Here is a 15,770-nt window from a genome sequence, read left to right as displayed (position 1 = left end):
CACGTGATGTATACCCCATAGAATTTTGGTCGCACTCAATTTTGTAAACACAGAGGTGGACTTCACTCAGACCAAGGCAGGTGTCCTCCAATGGTGATGGCACAAGCTAAGCCTCAAGAGAATGCATTGTGACTCGGTCCCCCAGTGAGCTCACGCCCTGGGTCTAGACCTTCACGGTGTCGATGATATTTTCGCACCGACGCGTCGTCAACTGGTTGCCGTCAATGACATTCCTCTCTACAACGGCATTGTTGCCTTGGCACCTCAACAATGGGACAAACCACTTGTTTTTCTTGGCATCATTCAGCTTTAGTGAAGCCCAGTTGAGTTTGAACACTGCATTTGAGTGGACTGGCGATTAGGGAATACGGGAACGCCATTTCATGTTTTGCCACCACGCCGTTGCCTGTGAACCTAAAATCCCATTTGAATCCATTCATTGCCTTCAATGCCACCATGGTCACAATCTGGAAATGCGCGATTAGGGAATGCCAGACGACGTACTTAATTTGGAAGTGGAACCGTTGTCGAGACGACTCCGCGAACAATGAGCACTGCAGAGAACCGTCCCCACCTTTACCCATTAAGTCATCATCGTCAATCCACCAAGGATTAGAAGGATGAAGTGAGTAAATCAAGTTCGCCACCGACCGTATTCGTGCGCCATGGATCTTGATCGAATCTACTGCTATCGCCGTTGCCACCCCTTTACGACTAAGGATCGCGCGACTAGGGAATGCTGGGCAATGCTCTCAATCTGGGCGGGCCTATTGACGAGACGACAATGCGAACAATGGTGACTGCGGAATGCTGAGCCTGCCTTTGCCCCTTGAGTCTTTGTCGTCTACCTGAACTTTTTCCCCCGAGAGTCTTGCCGAAGAGCATAAATAGCGGGCCTTTTCCTCTATCCTCTCCTCACAATTTCAAGCTTGGTCATGGCTACTTCTCTACTAGAGTATGGTGGCTTGGTTGCCTCTGACATGGCTGTTGCTGACACGATTCCGACAGTGCTTTCATTTTGTTGCGTCCATCTGAAGTCGGCGTGCACCCTGCCGGGGATCCTCGTGGTCTCTCTGAAAGCAGGTGTGTGACCCCAGTCCTCATGGCGCACTTTGCAATGTTGTACTCGGCAATCAGTTCAGGACAGCCATGGAGGAGACAGCTGGGTCCATTTTACGCTAATAGAAGAGCAGTCATGGCTACGATTACTACCCAACAAGTGTTAACCACGGGTCTAGCCTATTGTAATGAGGCTCTCGACAATCGGGCTTGTTCGAGCTAGCTCAGTAGTACGGTAAATTAATAGCTTGTTATGGCAATATCGTGTTGCACTCTGCTATCTCTCTGGCTCCTAAGCTTTGTAGATAGTGACAATTGTTGAATATTACGTCAAGAAATTCTTTTGTTGGACAGCACTTTCACCTAATCTAATTCTCCATGACTCCATGACTGGCTCGATGACTAATTGCAGTGGTGTACATCTCTGGTGAATTTGAGATATAGTCGATGCAGCACGATCGGCGTTATCATGCGAGGGGGGCCTCGCTTACAAATGTCTAGCATAACGTATACTCATAACGGTGCGACTATGACATCTAACTATTAGTTTACAGGTTGTGGGCGGGGATGTAACCGTCCAAGTTGTGGATGACCATCCCGGCCACCGCGGCCGACATCAACGTGGCCACCCCGCCGGTGACCAACGCCAGCAAGATAGCCAGCGAGATGTCCTTGCCTCTGCCCTTGGAGATGGTATTCAACACCCCCAAGGTGATACCGACGGAACCAAAGTTGGCGAACCCACAGAGAGCGTAGGTGGCAAGCAAAGTGCTCCGTTGCGAGAGCTGGTTGTAAGGCGCTTGGTGCATCAACATGTCGTAGGCGACGAACTCGTTCTGGATGAACTTGGTGGCAATGAGCTTGGTCACCTTCAAGATCTCACCCCGGGGAGTGCCCAAGAGGAAACCAACAGGGTACAACAAGTACGACAACATGAGCTCAAGGGTCAAGTTCTCGATGTTCCAGAAACCACCGAACCAGGTGAGCAAGGCGTTGATGAGGGCGATAATCCCGATGATACACAAACACTGGATCATCATCGTCAAGGCGATTTGCAACCCCAAAGTGGCACCTTCGGAGAACGCTTGCAACACGTTTTGCGGCTTATGTTCGTCGTCGACTTCCGATTTAGGGATGATCACCTTACCCTTGGAGATCGACTCTTCCGTCTCGGGGAACCGCAACTTCGAGCACGCCAACGACGCCGGGATCGACATCACACACAGCGATACCAACGCCTGCGGCGAAAGCCCTAACCCGATATAACCGACGAGCACGGCTCCAGAAATGGTGGAGAACCCCGAGGTCATAATCTGGTGCAACTCAGCCTTGGTCAAGTAGGGCATCAAGTCCTTAATTAAAATGGCCGACTCACCAATACCGATAAAGGGAGAGGCGGCGGCAGTGATGGCTTCGGCACCAGACACCTTAAGCGTCCAGAAGAAGAAATAGGCGAACTTTTGGATCCCCCACTGGATGACGCCCCAGTAGTAGAAGATGTGGACGAAGGCGACGAAAAACGCCACCGCAGGCAACACCGAGAAGAAAAACATCGGCAACTGGGAGACGTCGTCGTTGGTCAAGAACGCCACCCCGTTCTTGGCGAAGCCTAACAACTTACGCGCCAAAAACGAGATGAAGTTGAACACGTCGTACCCACACTTGGTCCGCAACACGAACAAGGCGATGATGTACTGCATGAGCACCCCGCCGATGACGGTGTGCCAGTTGACCCGCTTCGGGTGTCTCAGCGTCGCCCAGAGGACGAAGATGGCGACGACGAGCCCGAAGAACGACACCGCCCGGTCCTCACGCAACGAGTACGACGTCTCGGGGGTGACGAACACCCCGATGAGGATCACGGCCACGGTGATAAACGCCCCGGCACACAATCTCATCCAGTGCTTGGGGAGGATACGGTGGACCCACAGAATGGTGTAGGCCCAGATCGGCTTGGCTCGGGCAAGCGCCCAGTAGAGGATCTTCCAGTGCCACGTGATCAAGCGGGCCATGATCAACATCCACAAGATGGTGGGGATAAGCCACATGTGGCGGTGGCTGTCCTGGATCACGATCAGCAACCACCACGAGGTGAAAAAGCACCCCCAGAAGATGTGCCAGGCGAGCCGTCACGTCAGCGGCTTCATTCTCAGCTTGATGCGGGCGAGCGGGCCCATCCGGGGGGTCTCTTCGTGGGTCACCCGGTGGCCCAGCTCGATGTCGATGATCAGGCGATCATCCTTCTTTTCGTTGTTGATGTCGGACGCCAACCCCTCCATCGAGTCGGAGCCGGCGTACATCGGCTCCTTGTCGTGGATCTTGGGGTCGGCCGTTACGAACACCTTCTCAGCACTTCGGTCGTCGTCAGACAGCAGCATGGAATGGGATTAGTGGACGGCTTGCAAGTAGTTTTTAGGGGGATGGCTGATCAAGTACCAGGGCATTCACTCTTGGGGCCAGATGTCCAATAAAACCTCAAAAGCACGCCGGGGCCGGCCTCTATATGTATCCCAGAAATTTTCTTCCCCAGAAATACGGGGCCTCATCTCTGAACGCCGCCTGGTCGGCACGGCTTCCTAAACCTGCAGTTCCGCGGCGAAGAAGCTGCGGGTGCTAACAGCCTAATACGCACGGCATCGACGAGGTGTCACGAGGGGAAACTCACCGCGGGGAGCAATACGGGAGCAACGATCGTCCCCGGCGGCAAATGTGGGGTAGAGGCGATGCCTATAGTGGCAGAGGCGAGCAGCCAAAGCGACACGTCCCCCGATCGGCGCCCCCCCACTTTTGCCCCGACTCAGCAAAATTCCGCGTTATCGATTTTTATTTTGCCGCAGGCTGTCACATTGGCATTGCTCGGTACCAAGATTATCCGACGTGCGACCGACGCCGATTGCGCCAACTACGGGGCCCGACGACGGCAACACACGTCGGACAGCGACAAACTGGAGATGTCGATAAAGTAGGCGGAGATCCTGGGGTAAACTTCACCGCATACATTAGCCAGGTTTACGTCGCCCTTCATGTTTTGTCCTTCGGAAATCATTTTCCGGTGAGGGGCACCGGACGCCCGTGGGGGAAGCCGGTGAAAGAGGAGAAGCCGCCACCTAGGCGTCAATAGCGACCTAAACCAACCTCGGCTTCGTATCATCCCGGCATTGTCGATATCACCGTGCCCCTTATTGACGTGTTTGTCCTACTGATAGCGGCGTTAGCCCGTCGATGGCTATCACAAGCCGGCCGCTCGCATCGGAATCTGAACTCCGCTTGCATACCCGTTTCGATGTTGCCTCAGCGAAAGCGACGCAGCCTAAAAGGTGGTAGTGAAAAATTGACATCGGGGTATGCCGCAGCCTTAGCCGGGGATGGCCTGCCGGAACACCGCGTCGGGAGCCAGACACCACCGTATCGAGCATTGCTGTTTTTTGACTAACCTTCGCCAGCATCGTCGGGGTGTGACATCTGCGATAGCTGCTTATCTGCCCCGATGGCACAGAACGAAGGTTATAGTGGTTATATTAGAGCCTTTTGAGTAATCGATTATGCCATGGCGTATCTAGATTAGTTACGTCCCCAAGGGAGATAACAGCATCGCTAGCCGTGCTTTACCCCGGGCGGGCGCCACCGTGTGTGTGCTCTGCCTTATCAAGGTTCAGGTGCGGATCTCAGCGCTCGCGCCGCCGTGCCATTATGCGGAAACGGAAAATTAGCTCGGCCGAGAAGGTGCGGTTTTTGGCGGCACGCAACCATTGTCTTTGATCGGGATTATCCACCGGCGGTAACAGCGTGTTTCTCTGGTTAGGCCGAGTCTTCTTCCATGGGTGTCAAACGCTGCCGTGGTGATGGTGCTTTTTATGCGCCAAGCTTTCTCTGGTTGTGTTTTGGGCTCGCGCTGGCCTGCCCCAATATCATAGAGCATAGTCCGTACCTCGAGGGGGCATCGCTCACTTCTGTGTAACGTTATACGGTGATCCCAAATCGGCACTACGTTCGCCGTGATGTATAATTTCCTAAGCCCCCCGTTTATCATCACCGCTAACCACCGAATGGCTGTAGTCAGTGACAACATGCGACTAGGCCGTTCGCGACGCTCCCCCTGATCGCACGTCGTCGTCACGGGGTCACCACGGTACTAGGCTAACTCGCCACGCTCAGGGACGATGTCGGGGCACAATCCGCCACCGCCGAAAAGCCTGGGGCTCGGCCTGGTGCTCAAGCTGCTCACCAAGTCGCTCAATCGCCCCGCCCTGCCCCGCGTCAGCGTCACGCTGATCAACCCGGCCATTGTCGGCGGCGAAGACTTGCAAAAGCTACTAAAACAATTGCACACTAATGGCCCGGTAACCGTGAGAGCGCAGGCCGCTGTCAAGATTGCCGAGCTCTTGGACCAGTACCTGATCGCCCTGGTCCCTGAAATCTGGTATCGGGCCCGCGACTTGATTGACCCCAGCCAGCCACGACTGGTACGTCGGCCGGCGATCCACTTGCTCAGAGGGTGCATAGCGCAGGGTCTGTCGCTTGTGGCTAATCGCTTGGTGTACTTTCGTGATATTTTGAAAGCCTGTCAAGCCAATGATCCCGACTACGATTTGTTCCTTAAGGCGCTTTCTGTGCTCACCAACGATGGCCATGACCTCCTGGACCTTGGTAGCTATATGCCCAAAGAACTAGCGATATTCCTTACACGACGGTTAACGGCTCATGATCCTAATTGGCAGGCGACTGTCGACTTCATTAACAAGTGCTTGCATCATCATCAGTTTGAAAACTATACCGCCGATGCTGTGGTCAACAAAATGATCGAGTTGGCGTGCACGTCTGAAGCAGCTCGAGCACCGGTGTTCGCTGGAGTGCTGGACTATTTGCAATTATACCAAGTGGCTCTGACACCAGTGGTGCGCTTCTTGTGCGCTCTCTATGCAATTGAGCTGGAGAGTTATGAAGCATGGCCGGCAATTTACTCATTGGCGAGTGTAGAGGGCACACGTAAGGCGATCATCGAAGGTTTATGTGGGGTAATCACTGCTCCAAAGATCGCCCAGTGTCGACTGATGGCGCTTGCGGAGTCTCGTACGCCGTCAAAATTGAATGCAAATGTTCTCACCCTTTATGGCGCTCTCGGAGCTATTGCTTTGGCCACTTACACCATTGTTGCTGGAAAATCAGACCCAGTGGCCGTTGCTTTGGCATTCAAAAATGTCGTCGATACACATAACTTGACCTTAGTGAACACACAGGTGCTCCGATGTCTTGATCGGTTATTTGCTATGGAAAACTGGGTAGAACACTACACCAATCACTGCAAACTTTTTACCGACGTGTTGCCATTCTACACTTGGTTGACAAAGCCTACAATGTTTGATGTGATCACCCTGGTTAATACCACTACCGACGCCGACAATCTGTATGTTCAGCTGATCCTACTGTCCATACAGCTTTTATGGTCCGTCCATCAACTAGAGTGCGATGAGGAAGCAGTTGTGAAGGTGTTCACTCACTTTTCTCGGCAACTAAATGAAGCCTGCCTGGCTTTTGTCATCAAGTACTACAGCCTGGCCAAGTTATGCTGTGCATTGAACCCCTCTTGGCGTGACAATTGTGTACGGTGTCTTAATCTCTTCTACTTCCACTCAACGCTGCCGCTGGTTCGCTTGGAATGCTTGAAGATGGTCTATGAGGCACACCAGGCGCTGCTGGCTGTGTTTGGTGAGGATCATGTCGACTACGAAATCATGTGCTCTCTCTTTCCTCGGCTGAAACATGAAAAGGATCCGGTAGTATTGGATTTTCTCATTGACACCATGTTCACCTACATTGCCTTCTCGTGTCCCGACTCAGTGTACTTCACGATGTGTGACACGTTTCTACGTGATATAAAGCTGTTCCGTCAGCTTTTGGTGGGAGAGGCGCTGGCGAAAGCGGTGGCGCTGTTCCGTCTGATTGGTCTGATCCTGCGAGCTCTGCTGTACCGACAATCATCCGATAGATTTTCCACAGAGTTTTTGTCGAAAATGGCGATGGTGTTTGTTCGTATTTTTTGTGTCGGGTACGTCAAGTTTCCCGCCAAGGCTGTACGAACTTATGAGGTTTTGATTGATTTCTTGGAGTTTCTGTTGGCCACAGGATACACCGATGTTGCGTTGTTGATACTGAAGTTGCTCGTTCGCCTTCGCGTGACAGCTGAAAGATACGTTTACATTACCCAGCCAGCAGACATCACGGGGCTTTCGCTGACATTCGGACGTAATCTTAATGGAGAGAATTACGTGGCGAGAAGTCTGCACAAGTGGACATTCCCTGATACCATTTCCTACATACCAAAAGAGAATTTGGATACCCCCAGCACTCGACTTCAGGTGAACCCCGTTGCAAAAGACGTGAGCTCGTTAAATATTGAACCATGGATTCGGATAGTGTTGCAGATCGTGGAAAAGTTCTACTCATTTGAGTTGTACCTGTTTGTGTGGAGCCACTTTTGCTCTCAACTTGCCAACTTGGACCTCTTCGCAGCTCACTTTGATTTGGTGGTTCAACTTAAACTGATAATTTGTACTCAACTAACCCTGGGGCTATCGAGTGCGGTGAAGACACCTACTGATGAGATCACTCCGGCTGAGATCCAAGTTGCACTCATTCGAACTATGCTGGCACTCTTGGGATATCACAATCAATTTAGCAAACGTGATGAAGATGAATTGATCAAAGCACTTATCTTGGGACTTGACTGGTGGGAGCGTACAGCTGTGCCCTGTATCAATATGTTGACCGCTTGTTGCTACGAGATTCCCTTATCTGTTCAACGTTTTGTACCGGTGATCTTGACCAAGCTCCAGGTGAGAGTAACTCTGGCGGGTGCCTCAACGCATACTCTAGAATTATTGATGGCCTTGTGTGAGAATCTGGATTTGCAAGCTAACTTTACTGCTGATGACTACAAGCGTGTATTTGGTATTGCGTTCAAATACGTGCAGTATGCTCAGGATATGACTAACAAAAACTTGACGAAGGCAAAATCTCAGGGTAGCGATATTCCGTGGCAGTATGTGCTCACGATGCTGTATCGCGTCATTTGTGAATGGTTTCTCAAAATGCTGCTCAAAGATAGAGCCAGCTTCACGGAGTATCTCATGAAAAACATTGTTCTGACGAATTCCCAGCCTGAGGACATTGACGACAACACTGCTGGTCTTCTCGACTTTGTGGGTCAATTCTCGAACTCAAACGTGCCCCTTTCCATCTATCATCCACAAATTGATGCTGATGCCAAGCGCTGGATGGTCGGACTTTCGGTGATTGCAATGAGTACCGATGCCAGCCTGGGCAAATCGCAGTGGTTGGTCGTGAGACCACTGGGGGTCTTGGCACTACATGTGTCACTTCATGGGGATGGAAAAGACATGGATGTGCTGCTGGCATTTTATATGCTTCAGCTCTATCTGAGTGTCTACAAAGACCATACCAAGGCCTTAAAGCCGAAACCCATTCCCGACACACCAGTGGCACAGAGAGCGTTGGCCTTACTTGATCGAATTCCCACCGTGGAATTCCACAAAATCGGCATCGTGTATGTCGGTCCAGGCCAATCACTTGAAACTGAAGTTTTGTCCAACAAAAGCGGACTGCGACGCTTTCATGAGTTCTTGCAACAGATGGGTCAGTTGTATCGACTCAAGCAGCTGCCCCCGCAAATCTACGTTGGTGGTCTTGATACAGAAAATGATATGGACGGCGAGTACACCCGCTATTGGCGTGATCGTACGCTTCAAGTGGTTTGGCATGTTCCTACAATGATGGACAGCACCACCCAAAGCCAATTACCGATATCTATTCAACTCCAACAACGCAAAAAACATATCGGAAACGATTATGTCAACATCTATTACGATGAGCTGGGAAAGTCGTTTGACTTTGACTTGATCAAATCACAATTCAACTTTATGGCGATTGTCATCACCCCGCATACATGGCGCACAGAGTATTCATCTGCAGTTGATGCATCCGAGGATGAAGAGTTTTTTCGTGTTAAAGTGTACCGACGCGAAGGCGTGCCTCTGTTGTTCGCTGCCCTGCATTTTAAAATGATCAGCTCGCTGCACCTACCTAAATTCGTCCGCATGTTGGCAATTATGGCCGATCATTTTGCCCATGTATGGCACAATCCCAACCACCCGTTCCAAATCTGGCTGCAAAGAGCACGAGCATTAAAAGACTTGCGAGACAAGGTGGTCACAACTTCGACAAAACCTGATGACACCACTGATTTTAGCATGTACGTAGAATCTACGTCGTAATTTAATTCATAATTTCATTAAAATATCGTTCTATAAATTCTATAATATGCTAAAGTGACCCAAAAGAATCATGCAATTAGTTAACGGGCTTCTTGTACTCGTCAACCAGCGACGAGCCATCGACAATCTCCACATCCACAACTTCCTCAGGCTCGTCATCTTCTTGAGGAATTAACAAGTTGAGCAACACCCCGATGAACCCGGTGGCGGCGAAACCAGTTTCCATAACCAAGATGATGGCGTTCAAGAACCCTTTGAGAGCGTTGTTGTCACCGTGGTAGGTGAAGACTTTCGAGAACCAGCCGGGAACGAGAGCAGACCCCATACCAGGCAACAACGAGGCTGTAAGGACAAACCGATCACGTCTGCTCAACCCTGAGGTACTGATAATTTTGATCCCCAGCACTGCTACCAGGGTAAACAAGAATGACGTCATACCACCGAATACTGGTGACGGGATAGAGGCGATGGCACCGGAGAACTTCGAAAAGATCCCCATGATGATCATCCAGAAACTTCCCCAGTAGCCCACCTTACGGTTGGCGCATTTGGTGATAGAGATCACCCCATTGTTTTGAGCAAGCACAGACATCGGGGTGATCGTCATCAAACCAGCAAGCAAGCCGTTCAAACCATCGGCGAGCAAACCACCCTGAATACGCTTTTCGTAGTCGGGACCTTCAACAGGTAATCTGGACACATCGCAAGTGGCAGTGATGTCACCAATTGCTTCCATCATGATCACAAGATACACTGCTAGGAAGGGTAAGATCACTGGGCCGTACACCTTGAGGGGGAATGTGTGCACCCACATGAACGTGGCAACACGAGCCGAGTTGACGTTGTCGGCAGAGAAGTAACCCACGGCGGCAGCCACAATACAACCAACCAACAACCCAATGATAACAGCGCAAGACTTCATGATTGGCGACCCCCAACGCTCAGCAATGATGATAGTGGCGTACACCAAGAACCCCAAACCGAGGAATTCAGCGGATCCCCAAGGTTTACTCAAGCTTTCCTTACCCATGGTGCATACGGCAGCATCGACACATGAAGAGCCACCCATCCAGTCTTGGAACCCAGACTGAATCAACAGTGTACCAATAAGAAGCACGACCGGACCGGTAACAATGGGAGGGAATACCTTCTTGAGCACCTTGGCCGGCACAGCAATGGCAAGGAAGATTTCAAGGAGGGCGCACACACACGACGATGCCAACATGTAACCATATCCTGTGGGGCAAGGGAGTTTGGTACCATCTTCAGCAGTAGGACAGATACCTTGCTCATACAATTGAGCGAACCCCTTAGTTACGGTAGTGATGGTACAGAAACTGGTACCGACTACTGAAAGGAGCCCCGTACCAATGTAAAGCTTGCGTCCTTTGGGCAAAGGAATAGTGATCCGAGCCATTTGCACGGAGGAAAGGATACCACTGACGATAAGAGATACCGACACTAAGTAGCTCATGAGTTCACCTTCCATGTTGGCCGCCAGAGCCATAATCATTGGCGGCGTCATCACCCCGGCAAGCATAGCCAAAGCGTGTTGGAACCCAAGCAACATACCTAACAAAATGGGCATTTCCGAGTCCAAACCGAAGAATGGGGTCGGATTCCGGGGAAGCTTCATGAATGGAATTTTGGGAACGAACAATTGAGCATAGTCGTAGTCACCAAGCCATACCTCTCTTGAGGTAGCTTTTTTGAAAAAACCTTTGAGAGGCATAGGGGACAATATGTCCGAGATCTACAATGTGCGGGAAATGTTCATTTTATATTTGCATCGCATCCCGATGAGTTTGTCACATTTTTCACTTGGCTCGCATATGCACGCGAAGCCAGCAACCGTTGGCCAGATTTTGAGATAGATTAGAGGTCAGCCACGCTGAAAAGAAACTTCACTCAAAACGGAAAAAACTCATATTTGAAGGTAGGAGCTGAAGCTTGACCATGTCTCACTAAACCCAGTACAGGACTATTGTGCATATTTGGAACTAGAATCATGTCATTGGACGGAATGCCGTTTAATTTATTGGCGCGCGAGACGCTGACTCGGATCCGAAGACTGCGAAGAGTCACTGATGCATTAACAATGATCTGGGGTTAAAGAGTCTTATCAGTGTTGAGTTCGTGATTGAACGGCTAAAGCAATACTTTTCGAAGCTGGATGTGGCTTTATTTACTCAATCAAATTTGGCATACTATCAATTCGAACTTATGACCAAACTGCGCTTTAGACATTGGAGAGTAATATTTCTAACAAGTTGCGAAAATTACAAGAAGCCGGAGGAATAATACTTTGATCAAAATTTCACACTTTTGTCACGATTAGATGGATACGCATCAGAATTAAGCTCAAAATTGTCATTTACAATAACATAACTTCAAGGGCCAAACCGATAATAATAAAAGAGGTTAAACGATTCAAGATCATGATGAATACAAGCGTCAAAAGTCTACATATCAACAAATTTGGGAGTCTAAAAAGCTCCATAGAGCTTGAAGTCACATGAAGCTTTGGCTCAAGTTCGACTCTATTGTTTAATGAGAAAGACAGAAAGGTACGAGTAATTATAAGCAAAAAGAAAGGTTTGCCTTCAGCCAGATTCGAACTGACGATCTCCTCATTACTAGTGAGGTGCCTTACCACTTGGCCATAAAGGCATTTTTGGTTAATTATCTTAAATGTAATATGGATCATGATGGACATGGCCCGATATCCCGAATTTAGATTTTTAGTCACGTCAGCATATGATTACGTGTTGAAAACAGAAAGGATATGTTCATTTGGCGTAGCAAAAGCCATTGAGCCAATTTATGAGTTGTTTTTCGCTTTAGAAGGGCAATATTTGGCTCAATCTTTCGTTCTTTTCAACCCGAATGAGTGCATCATTTGAACATATGATATCGCCTGAAATTATAGTGTACATCAATAGCGCACTTTAGAAAGGAAAAACGAGGCTCTTTTACGTATGGTTTGGGCAGCTGGCCGTGTGTTTGTCAAAAAACTGCTTACCTCACAAATCTCTACCTGAAATCCAAACCAATGCCGGCTTCTTCGCCGTCAACAATAAGCTCCTTACACACACAACAGATACCACAAAACGTAAGGTTGTTAATGGAGTACCACGTAAATTTTCGAAGAATTTAGAAAGGAAAGTACGTTTATACACCTTCAAGTGCTGACGATGGATCATGTTCGCCCCTCATCGCTGATATACGCTAAAGATTCATGTATGAAACACTCGGGGTTTCTCATCAAGCTTACAATGATATCGCCGACTCACATTACGAAGAATTAGAGAAACTGGCGCATAAGTAATACACTTTAGTCTTCTTTCAAAAAATCCAGTCCGAAATAACACTAGATTTTCTTATCAGATTGGATCACATAATTCCCGCTTGTCTCCAGATTAAAATAAGACACGATACGACAGATCTTGTACAATTTTAAGTCAGATTTCTTCAAGGATCTTCCAAAATTGATACAGTTCATATGTCCTCGAGACAGATCACACTCCCAAATGTTGTAACATTATCTATCAAGTAGCAGAGACACAATTCTTATGAAAGTTAACAATCGTTTAAACAGGGTTTCCACCATTACCAGTTCCTTTTTCTTAATCGTAAAAGTCATCATCATCAGACTCGTTCACCGGGCGTCTAGAAGCGAATCTAAGAGACTTGCCTCTCCCATTGTCTTCCTCACCCGAATCGTCCTGGTTCACCAAAAGACGTCGATCCTTAGGAGACACTATACTGGTGTCAACCAAGACCTTCTCAAGATCTTCTAAGGTGGTAGCATTGCCACCCAATTGGGTCAAGGTAATAAACTGCTTAACGATATTACCTTGGTGGTAAATGATTAATGTGGGACAGTTCTTTTCTGGATAGTTTTCGACCGCTGATCTAGCAGGAATGTCGCAGATTTTGATTTCGGGGTATTTGATCGCCAACTCAGACAATAATTGAGCTAACAATCTTGATTGTAATGCAGCCTGTGATGACATGTGAACTAAGACCCAGGTCCCATCGTCACCTTTCTTCAGAGCTTCAGTAACCTCGTCATTGAATTCAGGTTTGGTGATCGGGAAAACGTGACCAAACTTGGCTTTTTCAGACAATTCTCGAATCTCAGCCATTCGCTTTTGCTTGTATTGTTCCAAGAAGTCCTCATCTTCCTCATCTTCGAGAGCTTCGAGCTCAGCCAACTCCAAATCATCGAGACGGGTATCATGAGCTTTTTTGATAGCCTCATCCAAAGCCTCCTCAAGTTGGGCCAGTGGGGATGGCGGCTTCTCTGGAATTATACCATGGGATCGAAGAATATCGTTCCACTCAGTATCCTCGTTGGGATCGACCTCAACCTGGAATTTAGCGTTTTCCATCTTAAGAGGCTACTCAATTGCCGAGTGCAAAATGAAGTGCGCACCATCTTCACGATTTCGAAACAAAACCATTCAAACTTCAAAAAATTGTGTCAGCTGTATATGTTCTACCAAGACGAATGATAAAGATGTATCTTGATTCTCTTTTTTTAGATAGATATAAGGCATAAATTACTAGTCGTTAATTTGTGTGCACACTGTGCCCGCCGTGCACATTTCGCACTACATGAAAAATTTGACCTCGAAGCGGATACCATCACCATGGATAGTTTCTCGACGTTGCTTCGGGCGTCGAAGCTTGCCCAAGTGGCCACCCCTATATCGAAGCTGATCCGTGGTGGGAGTCAACAAATCCCAACTCATCAAGTCATTTACACCCCCAAGGCTGCGGCCGTGAGATCTGAGTTCGGTATCAAGACGACGCTCCCTAAACAGATCGGCTACTCCCACATATCCTTCAACAACATCGACAACAAGACTGGCATGCCCGATGTTGAAAAGAACACCTCCAAGATGTACCTGCGAGTGAGATTACAGGAAAACAATATCATCCCCAAAGTTGACAACAAGCTGGAAAATCCTCTTTTCCGTCGCCCCGAAAAGCAAAGCACCAAGAAAAACGAGTACGAATCGCTTCTTTTGGGTTTCAACTTGCACCCCCGTGCTTCGGTCTCTCAAGTTAAACAGATTTTGAAGGCTAATCCCAAGTTACACGGTCAATTCCAAAAATGGTTGGCCGAGCACCATCCTCAAGTCTACTTGACTAAGAACAATGCTGATATTGCACGGCTTGTTTCCCAATTTCTCCAGGAGAACCCCGACATTGTGAAGTCCAAGTTGGAACTTCAGCAATTGCGTAAGGACCAAAATGGTCGCACGTCGCTTTCTGCCAACGCCAAGCAAATTCAAGGCACTGCTGGTTTGAGTTACGCTCAACCGGGAAGATTGACCAACACTCCCAACGGTATCAAGTACCACACAGTTGTTCCCGGTAGATTGGTTGAAAACAACACCATTGCCATCGCTGGTTTTACCGGTGGTGTCCTCGAGCGGCAAGTGCAAAAGCCAGCTCTGTACGCTAGCAATGTTCCCGGTCACCACTCGCGTCAATTCACTATGCCTTTTAAGGTGACTCTGGCGTCGATGTGGGATAACGGTTCCGTGTCTCTCAACGTTGAGTACGTGAAGGTGGGTGATTGGGTTTCCTCGCACCTGGCTCGTAGCAATGGTCAAAAGCGATTTGAACCCCTGAACCCCATGTTCGACTCAGTTGCTGGCAGACACACTTCTAAGGAAGACCCTCTTGCCCGGTTGTTAAACGTTGTTAACAACTGATCTTGTACATACATAAGAATTACTCAGTAAACATCACTTATTTGAACTTACAAAACAACAAAAAGAATTCGAGACTTTAGCCACTGTCAGCCATTTAAAAAGTTCGTCAACATTTTAGTATTCAAAAGGTTTAAAGTTAGCATTCCAGCTAGTTTAACATACAAACATACACCATACTTTGTACGATCGTGGGCTCATTATTGAAGATACGCAAAAAAGAAGCTCCGGTACAGGGAATCGAACCCTGATTTGCTCGGTGAAAGCGAACCGTGATAGCCATTACACCATACCGGACTGGTGGTAATTGATGCAAAAGTCACGTGAAAGGACACCCGGTTTCAAACGAAATCAATGGTTCAACCAAATCGGCGTAATTTATAAATTAACAACCATATACAACTTCTCCGTCTAATTTATCAGTAAACCAACATGCCAAATGTATTCAATATTGCCTGTGTCATCAAATCGACGCGGTTGAAACAAGGGTCGTGCGGTACCAAATTGCAAGTAGGCAAACCCTAACTCGAACGCCTTCCTTTGAATTCGCGCGCGTTCCTACACACGGTCATACCACAAGTCCACGGAGCAAAAAACGAGCCTCATCCCAATAAAGATTTGACCATCATGGCGCCTACACGAAAATGTCAGTGTGGTTCCGAGTCTTTCGGGCGCGATCACTCTAATGCTACTG

At 48.6% G+C, this 15,770-nt stretch overlaps 6 protein-coding genes across 6 annotated transcripts; 2 read left to right on the top strand and 4 right to left on the bottom strand. All coding sequences in view use genetic code 12, as the record gives it.

The window, feature by feature from the left end:
• Positions 1-1,607: 1,607 nt before the first annotated feature.
• Positions 1,608-3,080, bottom strand: CNT (Cntp; the record flags this gene model as incomplete). The annotated part of the gene is made up of 1 exon (XM_034157424.1): positions 1,608-3,080. One exon carries the CDS (start codon positions 3,078-3,080, stop codon positions 1,608-1,610), a length of 1,473 nt encoding a protein of 490 aa, XP_034014773.1.
• A 108-nt stretch (positions 3,081-3,188) lies between these two features.
• DIURU_000453 (uncharacterized protein) lies at positions 3,189-3,437 on the bottom strand (the record flags this gene model as incomplete). Its single annotated transcript, XM_034157413.1, has 1 exon — positions 3,189-3,437. The coding sequence occupies one exon, from the start codon at positions 3,435-3,437 to the stop codon at positions 3,189-3,191; it is 249 nt and encodes an 82-aa protein (XP_034014772.1).
• Positions 3,438-5,219: 1,782 nt separating this feature from the next.
• Positions 5,220-9,350, top strand: TSC2 (Tsc2p; the record flags this gene model as incomplete). Its single annotated transcript, XM_034157402.1, has 1 exon — positions 5,220-9,350. One exon carries the CDS (start codon positions 5,220-5,222, stop codon positions 9,348-9,350), a length of 4,131 nt encoding a protein of 1,376 aa, XP_034014771.1.
• A 76-nt stretch (positions 9,351-9,426) lies between these two features.
• On the bottom strand, positions 9,427-11,082 carry DIURU_000451 (nucleobase:cation symporter-2 family protein; the record flags this gene model as incomplete). The annotated part of the gene is made up of 1 exon (XM_034157391.1): positions 9,427-11,082. One exon carries the CDS (start codon positions 11,080-11,082, stop codon positions 9,427-9,429), a length of 1,656 nt encoding a protein of 551 aa, XP_034014770.1.
• Positions 11,083-12,976: 1,894 nt separating this feature from the next.
• On the bottom strand, positions 12,977-13,744 carry DIURU_000450 (uncharacterized protein; the record flags this gene model as incomplete). Its single annotated transcript, XM_034157380.1, has 1 exon — positions 12,977-13,744. The coding sequence occupies one exon, from the start codon at positions 13,742-13,744 to the stop codon at positions 12,977-12,979; it is 768 nt and encodes a 255-aa protein (XP_034014769.1).
• A 261-nt stretch (positions 13,745-14,005) lies between these two features.
• DIURU_000449 (mitochondrial 37S ribosomal protein bS1m) lies at positions 14,006-15,079 on the top strand (the record flags this gene model as incomplete). The annotated part of the gene is made up of 1 exon (XM_034157368.1): positions 14,006-15,079. The coding sequence occupies one exon, from the start codon at positions 14,006-14,008 to the stop codon at positions 15,077-15,079; it is 1,074 nt and encodes a 357-aa protein (XP_034014768.1).
• Positions 15,080-15,770: the final 691 nt, after the last annotated feature.

The sequence above is a fragment of the Diutina rugosa genome (assembly GCF_008704595.1).
Source record: "Diutina rugosa strain CBS 613 chromosome Unknown scaffold16_size293850, whole genome shotgun sequence".
Taxonomy (NCBI): domain Eukaryota; kingdom Fungi; phylum Ascomycota; class Pichiomycetes; order Serinales; family Debaryomycetaceae; genus Diutina; species Diutina rugosa.
Note: the sequence above shows the minus strand (reverse complement) of the source record. Positions and strands in the feature narration are given on the sequence as shown.